This window comes from Python bivittatus, unplaced genomic scaffold (genome assembly GCF_059951505.1).
Source record: "Python bivittatus isolate LINGU-HERP-01145 unplaced genomic scaffold, Pbiv_v1 ctg000610_np1212, whole genome shotgun sequence".
NCBI lineage: Eukaryota > Metazoa > Chordata > Lepidosauria > Squamata > Pythonidae > Python > Python bivittatus.
The window spans coordinates 45,766,660-45,781,053 of record NW_028277088.1 but is presented as its reverse complement, the minus strand read 5'-3'; the positions used below and the strand labels follow the sequence as shown (position 1 = coordinate 45,781,053).

The following is a 14,394-nucleotide window of genomic DNA, read 5'->3' as shown; positions in this document are numbered from 1 at the left end:
GGAAAAAACTTACCATTCAAATCAGTTGTCTTCAGTAATTTGGAGCTATATGGAATGATAGATTACTTGCTAAAAAGAGAATAATAAACTACAGGCAGTAATTTAATCAGCATCCTTGAAAAAAAAGTTGCTAAAATGTTATATATTCGAATGGTCCACCCCTGACTGATGGACCCGCAAGGGTTCCAAAGGGAGCTGGAGGTTGTTCCTGAGGACTTGCTGCATGGTCCAGTGGAGGCAGTAGCTGCAGCCTGGAATAAGGAGGTGACCGGGACCTTGGACAGGATCGCGCCTGTGCATCCTCTCTTGGCCCATCGCCTCCAGCACTCCCCATGATTTATGGAGGAGTTAAGGGTGCTGGAAAGGGCTAAGAGACATCTAGAGCACCACTGACAGAAAACTAAGAACATGGGTTAGAGCCACTATTAAAGCCTACATTGTGGCAATAAGGGCGGTGAAACATCATTATTTCTCCACCCTTATTGCATCTGCAGAGCGTTGCCCAGTGGCCCTGTTTAGGGCCCCCCAGCCCCTCCTGGATAAGGAGGGCTCGAAGGACCACCTACAGGGCCGTGCAGAGGAATTTGCTGAACACCTGACGGATAAAATCACTCAGATTCATTCCCAGTTGGAGGCCAAGTGTGATGCAGGTCCAGTTGAGATGCCCAGGAAGTGGACTTACCCAGTTATCTGGGAATGTTTTGATCCTGTTGGACCTTAGGAGGTGGACAGGGTCCTCAGCACTGTTAGTGCGGCTACCTGAATTTTAGATCCTTGTCCCTCCTGATTGGTTAAAGCCACCAGGGAGGTGACATTGGGGTGGGTACTGGCGATGGTCAATTCATCCTTGCAGGAAGGGATGTTCCCAAAGCCTTTTAAGGAGGCCTTGGTCCGCCCCCTCCTCAAGAAACCAATGCTAGATCCCACCCTTCTAGACAATTTTTGCCCAGTCTCCCACCTTCCCTTTTTTGGAAAGGCGGTCACACAACAGCTTCAGAGGATACTGGAGGAAACGGATTATCTGGACCCCTGTCAGTCAGGATTCAGGCCCAGTTATGGGACAGAGACAGCATTGGTTGCACTTTTAGATGATCTCTGGCGAGAGCGGGATGGAGGTAGTACATCCATCCTTGCTCTTCTTGACCTCTCGGCGGCTTTCAATACCATCTACCACAGTATCCTTTTGGGTCAGCTGCAGGAGTTGGGGCTGGGAGGCACAATTCTGTGCTGGTTCAGCTCCTTTCTCCAAGGCCGATCCCAGTCGGTGTTGATAGGGGGCAAGAGGTCCAGCCCGTGGCCCCTACTTTGTGGGGTGCCTCAGGGTTCGGTGCTCTTGCTGCTCCTATTTGACATCTACATGAAACCGGTGAGATCATCCGGCACCATGGGATGAGGTATCATCAGTATGCTGATGATACTCAACTATATATCTTCATCCCAGGTGACCTAAGTGATGCTGTGGCTACCGTTTTGCGGTGCCTGGAGGCTGTAGGGGCCTGGGTGGGGGACAACAGGCTTCAACTGAACCCTGGTAAGACAGAATGGCTGCTGATATATGGTCTAGATGCCAATTATTTGCTTAGGAAAGAAATAAATTTTTTGTTTTTCAACTTTTTAGTATTGTGTTAGCTAATTAAGATATACATCAGTGGTCTAGATATAAGAAATAAGGAGTTTCCATTTTTTTTTCCATACACAAGGATATCAAAAGCTTCTGTTTTCAATTTAAAATGAACCCAGTTCTTTGTGCCATTTGTACTTTGGGAACTATGCTTTGTTTAAACTGTGGGCAGGACCAAACCACAGGTTCAGGTCTTGAAATTATCAAAGAAACTACAGTTCTCCCAAGTTCAGCAATCACAAATAATTCATTTAAAAAATAAAGCATCTCTTTATACTGTAAATGTGAAGATGGAAGAAGGATCCTTATTCCCTGTCATTGTCTGAACCAAGTCTTAAGTAAGTAAGTATTGATCATTAGACACAGTAAACTAAACTCACCTTGAGGAGAATATTAATGTGAGATTTTTCGCCAATGAGCTTATCCTCCCTTAATCTTCTTAATCCTTTGAAAATACAACTATGTTCTATAGCTCTGGTTAGTCTTTTTTCCTCTGTATATATCATTCCATTGCAAATCTTTTTTATTATTTTACTTTAAAAATTAACTTTTTTTCTGACTTTTCTAATGTGAAATATGTTGTAAGTATTAAACATGTGATTTACTAATTAAATCTGCAGATGAAATTGTTGAATCTTTACATCAAGCGTGCACAAACAGGATCTGGAGCAGGTGATGCATCAGCAGATGTTCCTGGACAAAGCTAGTAATTCTGAAACCCACCTATTATGTCTGTAAGAGGAAAGACACATCAGTAAAAGGAAAATTCTCAGATACATTTTTTGGAACTTCTCTCTCTCTCTCTCTCTCTCTCTCTCTATCCCTCTCTCTCTCTCTCTCTATCCCTCCCTCCCTCCCGCTCCCTCTCCCTCTCCCTCCTTCCCTCTCTCTTTAATTTTCCCTTAACAGAGGGCTGCTCTAAGCCTGCATGTGACTGTTCCAGTAAAATTAAAATTAAAAAAGGAAAAAAAACAGTATTAATATCACTTGACTGAAGCAAAATATTTTTTTTTAAATCTAACCCATCATGATTTCTGTTTGCACTCCTCTGTGTGTCTTCCCATTGATTTTTATCAGTGTTACTGTACATTTTTCTTTTTTTAAAAAAAAACTAATTAAACAGGAATGCTTTAAGCTTTAAAAGCTACAGTCTAAATTTCCTCATTTTTACTCAACTGCAAAGTAACATGACTCTTCATTTCTGTTTTTAAGTACCATTTTTGGGGAGGGGTGCTTCTGGTTGGAGGCACAAAGTGGCAAGACAGACGAACATCAATGCTGGATTGAGCTGAACTGCAACTAGACTAGTCTCTATACTGAAAGTACATCCTCATATATATTGTCACAGTGCCAATAGCAGGAGCAGAAAGTGGTGTCCATAAAGCTTGATTTATCAACAGTTGAACATTTGCCATATAAATAAAAATGCAGTGCAGATTAGGAGGACAATTCAGTTAGTGCCTCCTATATGGAAGACAGTCTACCCAGAATATAGTGTTGCAAAACTGGGGTTGTGTAGCATCCTGCTTTCCTAGCATCAGGTTAAGCAAAATCACTCAATGGATATGAACCACCTGTATCATCATCTTCAAGCAAGATGGTTCAGAGTAGAGTGCTTTGTATAAGCATGCTCAGTATGTCTATTTATCTTTGTCACTAGAATACTTCCTCAACCTAATTACTGAAACCAGTACTTCTGTCGTCTCACATAAGGATGTATGACAGCACTGCAGGAAACTCTTCAGCAATGACATATTGCAAGAATGGAGGTTTCTGCACTGATTCTTTTACAGGGATGGGGACGGGAGAATCATAAGCACGACAGATCTTGACACTATTGGTTGGGGAGTTTAATTTGAATTGGAAAGTGGCCCCAAATTCATTGCATGGTTTTCTTGAAGTGGTATTATCGCAACCATCTGGACTAAGATATGGAAATGTTTTCAGGTTGTTTCTGTAAGCTTTTAAAAAACTTTATTGTGAATAATGCATCTTTGTATTTATGGAATTAATATTGAAAGAGAGAATGAAAATCAATTTACTTCTGTTTCTCAGATGTAAACTGTAAACATCAAGATTCTTAACTGGGAGATGGGAGTAAGATCAGCACCCTTCTCACAATGGCTAGAATGTAGATTTTGTGGCTCTTTGTCACATTATCTAGTTTTAGGGATTGTGTATTTACAGGAGAGATTATAGCAGTGCCAAGGATGATGTGTTTCTCTGCTAGACTAGGATTCTCTCTACCTCTTCAGGGTGAATACTTTTGACTAAGCTGCTATCCATAATGTCTTGTGAAAAACATTGTCTATAAAATAATTATTTTTATTTTATTTTTTGTTCCTTTGCTATTATATGTTCAGAGTCTAATACTTTAACATGCAGCCAAACACCATTTTTAAAAGAACTAATGTCACAATTTGCTTATTACTTTGAAATAAACTGAACACTTGCAGTTATCTTATAAGTTACTTTGACTTTTATCAGAAGTTATTCTGACTGGGAAAGATAAAATGTAGTTACTGAAGATGCAATTTGCTGTTGCAGAAAGCTGTCTGTCGGGGAAATACTTTAGAAATAAATGTAAGGGAAAAAAGCTAACAATCGCATTATTCATCACTGGCTTTTTTTAGCAGCTGCAGATCAGGAAAATAGTCTTTTCTTCCTCATTCCCTTATGTGTAACATCCTTGTTTTCTACTGTTCTATTACATTGTGTATTTATAGTTCTCTGCTTACCATTGTGCATATACAGGCAATAAAGTGTACATAGCATTACTTGAAAAATTAAATTTTGTATCCATCTGTGTTTCTGCTTTTGTTTAGTGATATTGTAGTAGTAATTATAGTAACTTAGCTTATGTAAATATGTCGCCTGGCTTAAAACTAATCCCAGGCAAAAAGGCAAGCAATAAAAACCAACCCAGAGAATGTAAGGTCCTATGTTAAAGCTAGTTCCGTGATTTTTTTTAGACTGAAACTGGGCTTCACATGTTGATTTAGTCTAGCAAATTATCCAGGATATTGCTTCCCACATGCAGTTGACCTATATTTTTTTAATTGTTTGGATCCCTTGATGCAAAGCTGTCAGATGTAAGGTGTGACTAGTTGTTTGAAGGTGAAACTGTAGTACACAAATTTAGATAGCACCAATACTACTGTAATATTGAGGAACACTCAGTTTGAATAAGTGTAACATTCATAAAATATTTTAAAGTCCTTTTCTATTTAAAGATTTTTATCCTGACTTTTAGAACTAAAGTCCTACCTGATCTGGTTCAGAATTAAAGACAGAAAAATAATTTGCAACCTAGTAGCTGGGTAGCAGAAGAACTACTTTGGTGTAGTGGTTAAAGGCATCAAGGTAGAAACTGGGAGACTATGAATTCTAGTCCCACCTTAACCCAGCTGGATGACTTTGGGACAGTCACTCTCTCTCAGCCCTAGGAAAAAAGCAATGGCAAACCACTTCTGAAAATTGTGTCAAGAAAACTACATGGACTTGTCCAGGCAGTTGCCAGGAGTCAAGATTACTTGAAGGCACCAAAAAAAACCAAAACCCCAGCTGGGTAGCAAATACAGTAATTAAAGTATTTCTGATGTCAAATTACATATTTTTGGCACTAGTATTAAAGAATAAAACTAAAAATATGGGAAATCCTGTCTATATCAGTAGGCTACTTTAAAGAAGTTAACATAATTTGAAAATATTTTTGACACTGAAATTCTTCGTCCAGCATATTCAGAATGTAATAACATATTGCTGTATTTAGCTGCTAAAATAATGTCATATTGATTGATCTCTGGAAATGCTTACTAGCACTCTGCAACATACTCCACTAAGCAAGGATTTTTTTTTCATAAAGCATTAAATATTCATAATGGCCTGCTTTGCACCTAATGGTAAATTATAACATCTGGGCTTGCACTTCATACTGAATCAAAAACAAAATTATAAATTAAAAAAATATTGACAGTCTTTTTCAGATTGTTATATTCATTTTCCCTCTGTCATATGTTGGGAAGGAAGATCTCCTATGATTATTTATACAGTATATGTGTGTATGTGTGTGTATTTATGTACGTATGTATGTATAATCTGCTGAATCTTAAATGAGCATTGTTAGGCCAACAGTAATAGATTTCTATGTACAGATTATGAGATGCCTGAAGCCAGATTGATAATTCTAGTCAAATATATATATACTGACTTTGAAGATTACATCAATATGAAATGAGAACTAAAGCCTGCATTCAGCAAATAAACTGCTGTTGATGGGCATACAGCTAGTCCTCGTTTAGCAGCCACAATTGGGACTGGCAACTCGGTCATTAAGCGAAGCGGTTGCTAAGTGAAACCGACTGTGCTTATGATCTTACTTCAGCTTTCCTTTCCTTTACAGACCTGTGAAGGTCATAAATGTGAAGATTGGTTGTAAAGTTACCTTTTCACCACTGTTGTAACTGCAAACAGTTGCTAAACAAGGCAGTCACTAAACAAGGACTACCTGTACTTTTTGGAGTACATCCCAGCGGAAAGAGGTGTTGTGTAACATGAATGTCCACTAAATATGAAAGGTAATTTCATGCACGTATAAAAAGCCCATCGTTTTGCCCATGCTTAAAAGTATGCATTGCGCTTTTCCAAGATTTCTGCCACCCTTCCTAGTAACTCACCCTAACCTCAGTCTTCCCAGTACCTTCCCACTAATCTTCCCACTGAAGCTTCCTCCTCTTCCTTCTCCTCCTCCTTCCTTTATTAAAGCATTTGAGCCAGAAAGCAGAAAACACAATATACATCAAATGTATATATCAGATATACAGTGGGGCAAAAAAGTATTTAGTCAGCCACCAATTGTGCAAGTTCTCCCACTTAAAAAGATGAGAGAGGCCTGTAATTTTCATCATAGGTAAACCTCAACTATGAGAGACAAAATGGGGGAAAAGATCCAGAAAATCACATTGTCTGATTTTTAAAGAATTTATTTGCAAATCATGGTGGAAAATAAGTATTTGGTCACCTACAAACAAGCAAGATGTCTGGCTCTCACAGACCTGTAACTACTTCTTTAAGAGGCTCCTCTGTCCTCCACTCGTTACCTGTAGTAATGGCACCTGTTTGACCTTGTTATCAGTATAAAAGACACCTGTCCACAGCCTCAAACAGTCACACTCCAAACTCCACTATGGCCAAGACCAAAGAGCTGTCAAAGGACACCAGAAACAAAACTGTAGACCTGTACCAGGCTGGGAAGACTGAATCTGCAATAGGCAAGCAGCTTGGTGTGAAGAAATCAACTGTGGGAGCAATAATTAGAAAATGGAAGGCATACAAGACCACTGATAATCTCCCTTGATCTGGGGCTCCACGTAAGATCTCACCCCGTGGGGTCAAAATGATCACAAGAACGGTGAGCAAAAATCCCAGAACCACACGGGGGGACCTAGTGAATGACCTGCAGAGAGCTGGGACCAAAGTAACAAAGGCTACCATCAGTAACACACTATGCCGCCAGGGACTCAAATCCTGCAGTGCCAGACGTGTCGTCCTGCTTAAGCCAGTACATGTCCGGGCCCGTCTGAAGTTTGCTAGAGAGCATTTGGATGATCCAGAAGAGGATTGGGAGAATGTCATATGGTCAGATGAAACCAAAGTAGAACGTTTTGGTCTAAACTCAACTTGTTGTGTTTGGAGGAGAGAGAATGCTGAGTTGCATCCAAAGAACACCATACCTACTGTGAAGCATGGGGGTGGAAACATCATGCTTTGGGGCTGTTTTTCTGCAAAGGGACCAGGACAACTGATCCGTGTAAAGGAAAGAATGAATGGGGCCATGTATCGTGAGATTTTGAGTGAACACCTCCTTCTATCAGCAAGGGCATTGAAGATGAAACGTGGCTGGGTCTTTCAGCATGATAGCGATCCCAAACACATCGCCCGGGCAACGAAGGAGTGGCTTCGTAAGAAGCATTTCAAGGTCCTGGAGTGGCCTAGCCAGTCTCCAGATCTCAACCCCATGGAAAACCTTTGGAGGGAGTTGAAAGTCCGTGTTCCCCAGCGACAGCCCCAAAACATCACTGCTCTAGAGGAGATCTGCATGGAGGAATGGGCCAAAATACCAGCAACAGTGTGTGAAAACCTTGTGAAGACTTACAGAAAACGTTTGACCTCTGTCATTGCCAACAAAGGATATATAACAAAGTATTGAGATGAACTTTTGATATTGACCAAATACTTATTTTCCACCATGATTTGCAAATAAATTCTTTAAAAATCAGACAATGTGATTTTCTGGATTTTTTCCCCCATTTTGTCTCTCATAGTTGAGGTATACCTATGATGAAAATTACAGGCCTCTCTCATCTTTTTAAGTGGGAGAACTTGCACAATTGGTGGCTGACTAAATACTTTTTTGCCCCACTGTATATAGAAACACACCTAAAAATCTATAGATTTTAATAAAAAGTAATAATTATCAAATAATAGTGGCAATCACCAAGATTAGCACTATTTGTTGGTTGTAAGTGGGACAAATAGAACATATAGAGGTACGGGAACCTGGAAAGATACATCTGAATATCAACCTGACAATGTCAATATTAATCCTTACCTTGACTTCTTTGTTTCTCCACCTCCACATGACATTTATTCCTGTTACCATGTCCTTTTTTATTAAGTATTTCATATTGCAGTCTCTAGTTTTTCTGCTGAGGCTTATATTCCTTTTTAAGTTATCCATTTCATTGTAAAGTGATCCATTAAAAATTAGACTAAAGATTTGCTAAATTATGAACAAAGTCAATTTGGGGATCCTGGAGATCAAAGTTACATACAATTTCAAATGAGTAATGTATGTGATAAGAAGGCTACTATCAAAGCAACTGCTGGATTAGATACAGCATTCTTCCTCAGATCTTGGAAACTGCTTCTTTCTGTAAGTGGCGCTATGAGGTATAGCTCATCTGTATAATATCAAATGAGGTTTCTTCTATCATGCTGAAAAAGTTAGCATGTAGGATCATCTTGTCTGAGGCAGAGATATAAAATGGTGGAAACAGCATGGATTTAGGTTATGTCACATTTTTTTAATTTAAGAAAGGGAATAGGTTCTCTTAAAAGATTTCTTCCCACTCTTTGGGAGTAGGGCAATAGTGAAAAATAAAATACTATTACCCTGTAGTAGGAGTTATTAAAAAAACGAGGAAAGAACAGTAGGCAAGGTAAGTAGAATTATTAAACTTTTTGCTCATTTTCAGGTATGTATTTATCATTTGCTGAGTTCTTGGCAATTAACAATAAAAAAAGTCAAACATTATGCGCTGGTGTGTAGCAAAATAAAGCAGGTGCGAGTGGGGCCTGCAACTAATTTAATGTGATGTTTTGTTCTTTTCCAAGATTTCCCCTCCTATTCCTGGTGGTTGTGTGTCTCCTTTCCTTCTCCCCACTCAGTATTCCAAAGTCTCTGGTGGATTTATCACCTATGCTAACACATTATCTTTTTAATCATCATTTTGTTTTTTTATATATAATTTAATTAAAGGTTTTTAAAAAGAAGATAATTATCTTGATTATTTTGCTGACTGAGCCATAAGTGGCTGAGTTCATCCTCACACCAAGCCATAAACCATATCTTTAAAGTCACCATGAGTGGGGGTATGCAACTTCTCAACACTTAAAATGGCTAAGGGATTTTTGAGTGTATATGTGTGTGCCTTCAAGTCAGTGTAGACTCCTGGAAACTGCCTGGAGAAGTCCCTGCAGTTTTCCTGGAAAGTTTTTCAGAAGTGGTTCACCACTGCCTGCTTCCTAGGGCTGAGAGAGAGTGACTGGCCCAAGGTCACCCAGGTGGCTTCGTGCTTATGGCAGGACTAGAACTCATGGTCTCCCAAACACACTTAAGTCTTCACTGAGCTGTTTTAAGATTTTTTCTCAAGGAGAGACAGAGATGGATGAATATAATTCTTTAAGTACAAATCTGCTATTTAGGATTCCAGCCACTCCCATGTTATTTTCCTTACACCTAACAGAGAGCTAAAAGGCTTTTGTCTCCCTTTCATCTTTCTGCAAAGTTTGAGTTTGCCTAAACTTCCTGATAACAACCTCTTCTGTATGGCTGGTACAATTTTAGCTACATAAGCACCTCACTCACAGCCTGAAATTAATTGGAAATTAGAGGCAATGATGAAGAATCCAGACAAAGATAGGAAGGAATCACTGCAGAAACCCAAGTTCTCAACTAAATCTAGAGGACAGATGCCTAGTTAACAACATTGTTAAATGCTTAGTGAGATAAGGTCACGGTGCTTGGAAATAGTATGGCCACTGTTTGTTTTCAAGTACAGATTTACATAGTACAACTTACACAACTATAATTTATACAACTATATATCAGTCATATTAGCTGGAACATACTGCATCCAAGTATTTCAGCAGAAATATTCAAGAGGTGTTTTAAATAAATATTTTTTGTGTTTGCCATGTGATGTTCCTTCCGAAAGCTACTTTGTAGTTGGCTTGAAGCCCAAGAAATGCTCTAATGGAATACAACAAAGCTGTTACAAACAATAAATATTGCATGACGCTTAGGAACTTGCTAACGGCCCCTCATTATATTCTTGTCCAGTTCAACAAATGTCAAAATGTTTCATCTTTTTATCCCATCTCTCAAGGTTAATCAAACGACATCGATGAATTGATTTTCAGGTAGGGTCTAAAAGAGAGGAGTAAGTCCAAGGTTGAGAGGGCAGAACCATACTGAAATTAAAGTGAATTTATTGTATCTTGATTAATAACCAATTAAATTTAAGTTGACAATTCAGTATATATGGGCCTTGGGGAGGTATATTGACAATGTTTAAGCAACACTACCATACTTCTAAAAAAAAGATACTTTAGCATTGCCTATTTTTTTCTATTACAGTAACATATTAAAAGTCAAGAGCTTTAATTTTTACATATGCCCTGGCCCAAACTTTATACCAAGAATATTGTATAAAGTTTTTTTACTGGTTTAAAATGGGAGCACATAATTATATGCTCCTTTGCCCTGTTTATTGTTCTAACACAGGAGCTCTATTTATAATAAACTAAAGTACCACATCAAATTAAGATTATCTAAGACAAAGCTGTTTAGGTTTCAAAAAAAACAAGCAGCTTGAAGCCTCAGTCAAAGGGCTGCCGGTAGCAGGGATAAAACTGCAACAGGCACGCCCTCAATAGCTTAATTTTATAAGAAATTTGATCATGTGAATACAGCCAAAGTATGCATAGTTATGCAATAGAATTCCTCAGGTTTTAGTTTCTTGGGATCTGAGAAATTCTGCTGATCCTAGAAACGGCTCAAATGTATAAAGAATATAGAAATATAGAAATGTTAAGCTCAAATATATAAAGACATGCAGATGGTTCTTTCCAGTAGTGTGAGCTCAGCTGAGTGCATATAGCACTGGGAATCAAAATTAAGTTATGAAAACAAAAAGAAAAAAGTATTGAACTTACACAATTGTTTGAGTAAGTGGAATACAAATAATTATGAGATAAAAAATAAAATTTTAAGTCTGGAAGCACCAATGTTAGGAAAGAGGTCAAAACAGCATGCTTAGTAAATATCAGAATCCATTACATTTTGCTAGGTTCACATATTGTGCTAAGGCAAGATTTGTTGAAAAAGCACAATGGCAGTGTTTTCACAACAAGCTAAGTCAGAACTAAGCAAACTATATTATGACTAATGAAGTAGGATAGGAAGAGTATTGACACTTTTGAATGTTGGTGTTGGAGAAGACTTCTGAGAATACTATGGACACCCAAGAAAACAAACCAATGGATCATCAAATCAACACAGAGTTCTTACTTGAGGCACAAATGACCAGGCTCAAATTATCCTACTTCAGATATATTATGCAAAGACCTACCTATCTTGAGAAGTCTACAATGCTGGAAAAGGTGGAAGGAAAGAGAAAAAAAGGATGGCCAGCAGCAAGGTGGATGAATTAGTTACAGTGGTGATGGGGCGCTATTGGAAGACTTGAAAGACCAGGTTAGGGACAGATTGTCATAGAGAAAATCTCTCTCTGGTCACTAAGAGTCAACAACAACTTGGTGGCACATAATACATAAATCAATCATCAGTCAGTATATAAAACCAGCTCTTAAAAGTCAATTGAAAAAAAAAAACCAGGGTCAATTAATTATCTTACTTTAGTTCTTAGATCATAGAAAAACAACCAAAGAAGAGTCTTCAATAAGGTGGAAGGACTGCTTCAGGCTATGATCCTTGGCCAGACTGGGCCAAGGAATGCTTCTAAGAGGAAGCAACTAACAGCCCCTCCCCTAATCAAAGTGCATCATATTCAAGGCCAGCCACTTTCTTTTGGAATCACAAGTATTTGTCTCCTCACCTAGGCAAGAATAATAAGTAGCTTGACATTAAAAAGCAACTCCTGGAGATAGCTCTTACCCTCCTTTTTTCATGAAGGGGCTGGTCTTGTCCCCTAACACAGCATCTTCCAGATACAAGATCATACCATTCAGCAAACTGCCAACAATCTTAGAGGATTTCAGTAGAACATCTGTAGCTCAGGGATGAACTGTGGAGATATTGGTGCTCTCTGAGCTTGGTTGTTTGCTTGCAGATGTTTCATTACCCAACTAGGTAACATCATCAGTGTGAGTCAGTGTGGGGTTTGCTCTAATCAAGGAACCACAAGAAGGAAACCACATCCCCTCCAATACTGGCAGGGCAAGCTACAATATATAAACAGGCAGCAAATCCCACACTCACTCGCACCAATTATGTTACCTAGTGGAGTAATGAAAGCAAACAGCCAAGCTCAGAGAGAAGGAAGGAAGGAAGGAAGGAAGGAAGGAAGGAAGGAAGGAAGGAAGGAAGGAAGGAAGATGTTTGTTTTACAGTTGATGTTTAATGGATTAATTAATTTTAATTATTTATGGGGTATTTTTAATTGTTTATGGGTTTATTTTAATTGTGAGCCGCCCAGAGTGGCCTGTTGGGGGAGATGGGCGGCATACAAATTTAATAATAAATGAATAAATAAAATAAATAAACTTCACACTTGGAGGATTTGTTACAAAAGGAAACATCAGTTTGTTGACTATATGTAGCTCAATTCGCTCATAGACAGAGCAGCTATAGTAAATAAACCATTCCTGAGTTATACTGCGTTTGAAATATGGATGGGAATGTTGGCTGAATATTTCATGTGCACAAAATTATTTGCTTCTGAGAAAAGTGAATCTTGGAAGAAACAAAATTCCATACTGGGCTGCAGGAATCCAGATGACTACAGGGATGGCACCAAAGAGATATAGAAAACACTTCTGCCTTCTCATGGTCATCCATGTTTTTGTAGCCCAGCTATGGCATACCCTCGGGTTCCATTAAGCTATCTCTCCCTCTGGTTAAATGGGAACTAAATTCCACTAACAAATCATTCAGCCACATAATACCCCATTTGTAATCTGAAACGGTTTAGTAGAACAACATTTTACTATTCTACAGCTAGCCTTCTGAACCTCCAGGGCTTCCAAGTATACAGAAATCAGTCAAGTACGGGCAGCGCTCCTTGTATAACTGCTGCGTTTAAAAAAAAACAACAGGTATCTTGAATTAGATTCAAAAATTGCATAAAAGGACACTTGCAAACAGAAGGCTGTGCTTCTTTATTTTAATGTGGATCTCATTCAGTGCAAATTAATTGTAGCACAAACCAGCTTGGGCTTGAGCCATGTAAGTTGTCAGGGATTGTATTAATAAGATTTTCTTAGGTAATAACCTGAAGCAAGGACATAATATTAAGAATTGCTTCCTTCTACCTGAAAATCAGATTTCAAGCATGCTTCTGCATGAGTTAGGATTAAAAAATGTTTCTTCTTCAGTCTAAATAGTGGCACACAACATATCTCTCCCTGACACCAGGCTGTGCCTCATCTTTTACAAATATTATTTAAAGAATAATAAAAGAAAAAGCAGGCACCAGCCTTTAATCAGCCTCTAGGAATATCTCTGTACCCTACATAGGAATCCTTCAAAGTTTCATTTGAAGTATTTTATTTAGCTGTGCAGTAGGTTGTCAGAAAAAGAAGATAAATGGATGCTGGGAGCATCCTAGGGAAGGGGCAGGATGGTGAAAAGTAATCTCGCTACTTTATCTGCTGGTAAATATTTTGTTATGTGCTTCACACGCTATGACAGCCTTTTTTGTGAATGTGCAAGCTGCCCCGGCAGCCATTTTGTACCATGTTGCAAATATATTTAATAGTCCTGATCTAACTTCTCCCCCTGATGCAGTTAGTAGAACAGACACAGATAAATCAGTGCTGGGAATACAGTAAGACTCAGCCATGCCAATTGTTGTGTCTTTCTTAGAGACATGAAAACATGAGCAACCACAAGTATTTTATTATAACCTGAATGGTAGTTACTAATCAAGAACAAAAATCACTTTGGAATTTTTCAGTACCCAACCTTGATCAGAGATATTGTGATCACAGACCCAGATAAAGTTGAATTGCTTTGCTTCTCATAGTACAATTTGTTTAATATTATGTTTGGATTAAAGCAGGAGTTGGGTTTGCAATCTTTTCAGTGCAAGGACTTACTAAAACGCTAAATGAAATTCTCTCTCTCTCTCTCTCTCTCACACACACACACACACCCATGAATACAACTAAGGCTTTCATTAAGATTGGGGAAAAAATATACCACATTTTAAAATAACTGCATCTTAACTATCTGTCTATATGAAATAAAA

At 38.5% G+C, this 14,394-nt stretch overlaps 1 protein-coding gene across 12 annotated transcripts in view; it reads left to right on the top strand.

Moving 5' to 3' along the window:
* Positions 1-2,446, top strand: part of CLASP2 (cytoplasmic linker associated protein 2) — a 136,981-nt gene extending 134,535 nt beyond the window's left edge. For all 12 annotated transcript variants that reach the window (XM_088150941.1, XM_088150944.1, XM_088150940.1 and 9 more), the window contains one exon: positions 2,242-2,446. In XM_088150941.1, coding sequence (XP_088007067.1) covers positions 2,242-2,328 — 87 coding nt within the window. In that variant the 3' untranslated portion in view covers positions 2,329-2,446. The remainder of the gene's footprint in view (positions 1-2,241) is intronic.
* Positions 2,447-14,394: the final 11,948 nt, after the last annotated feature.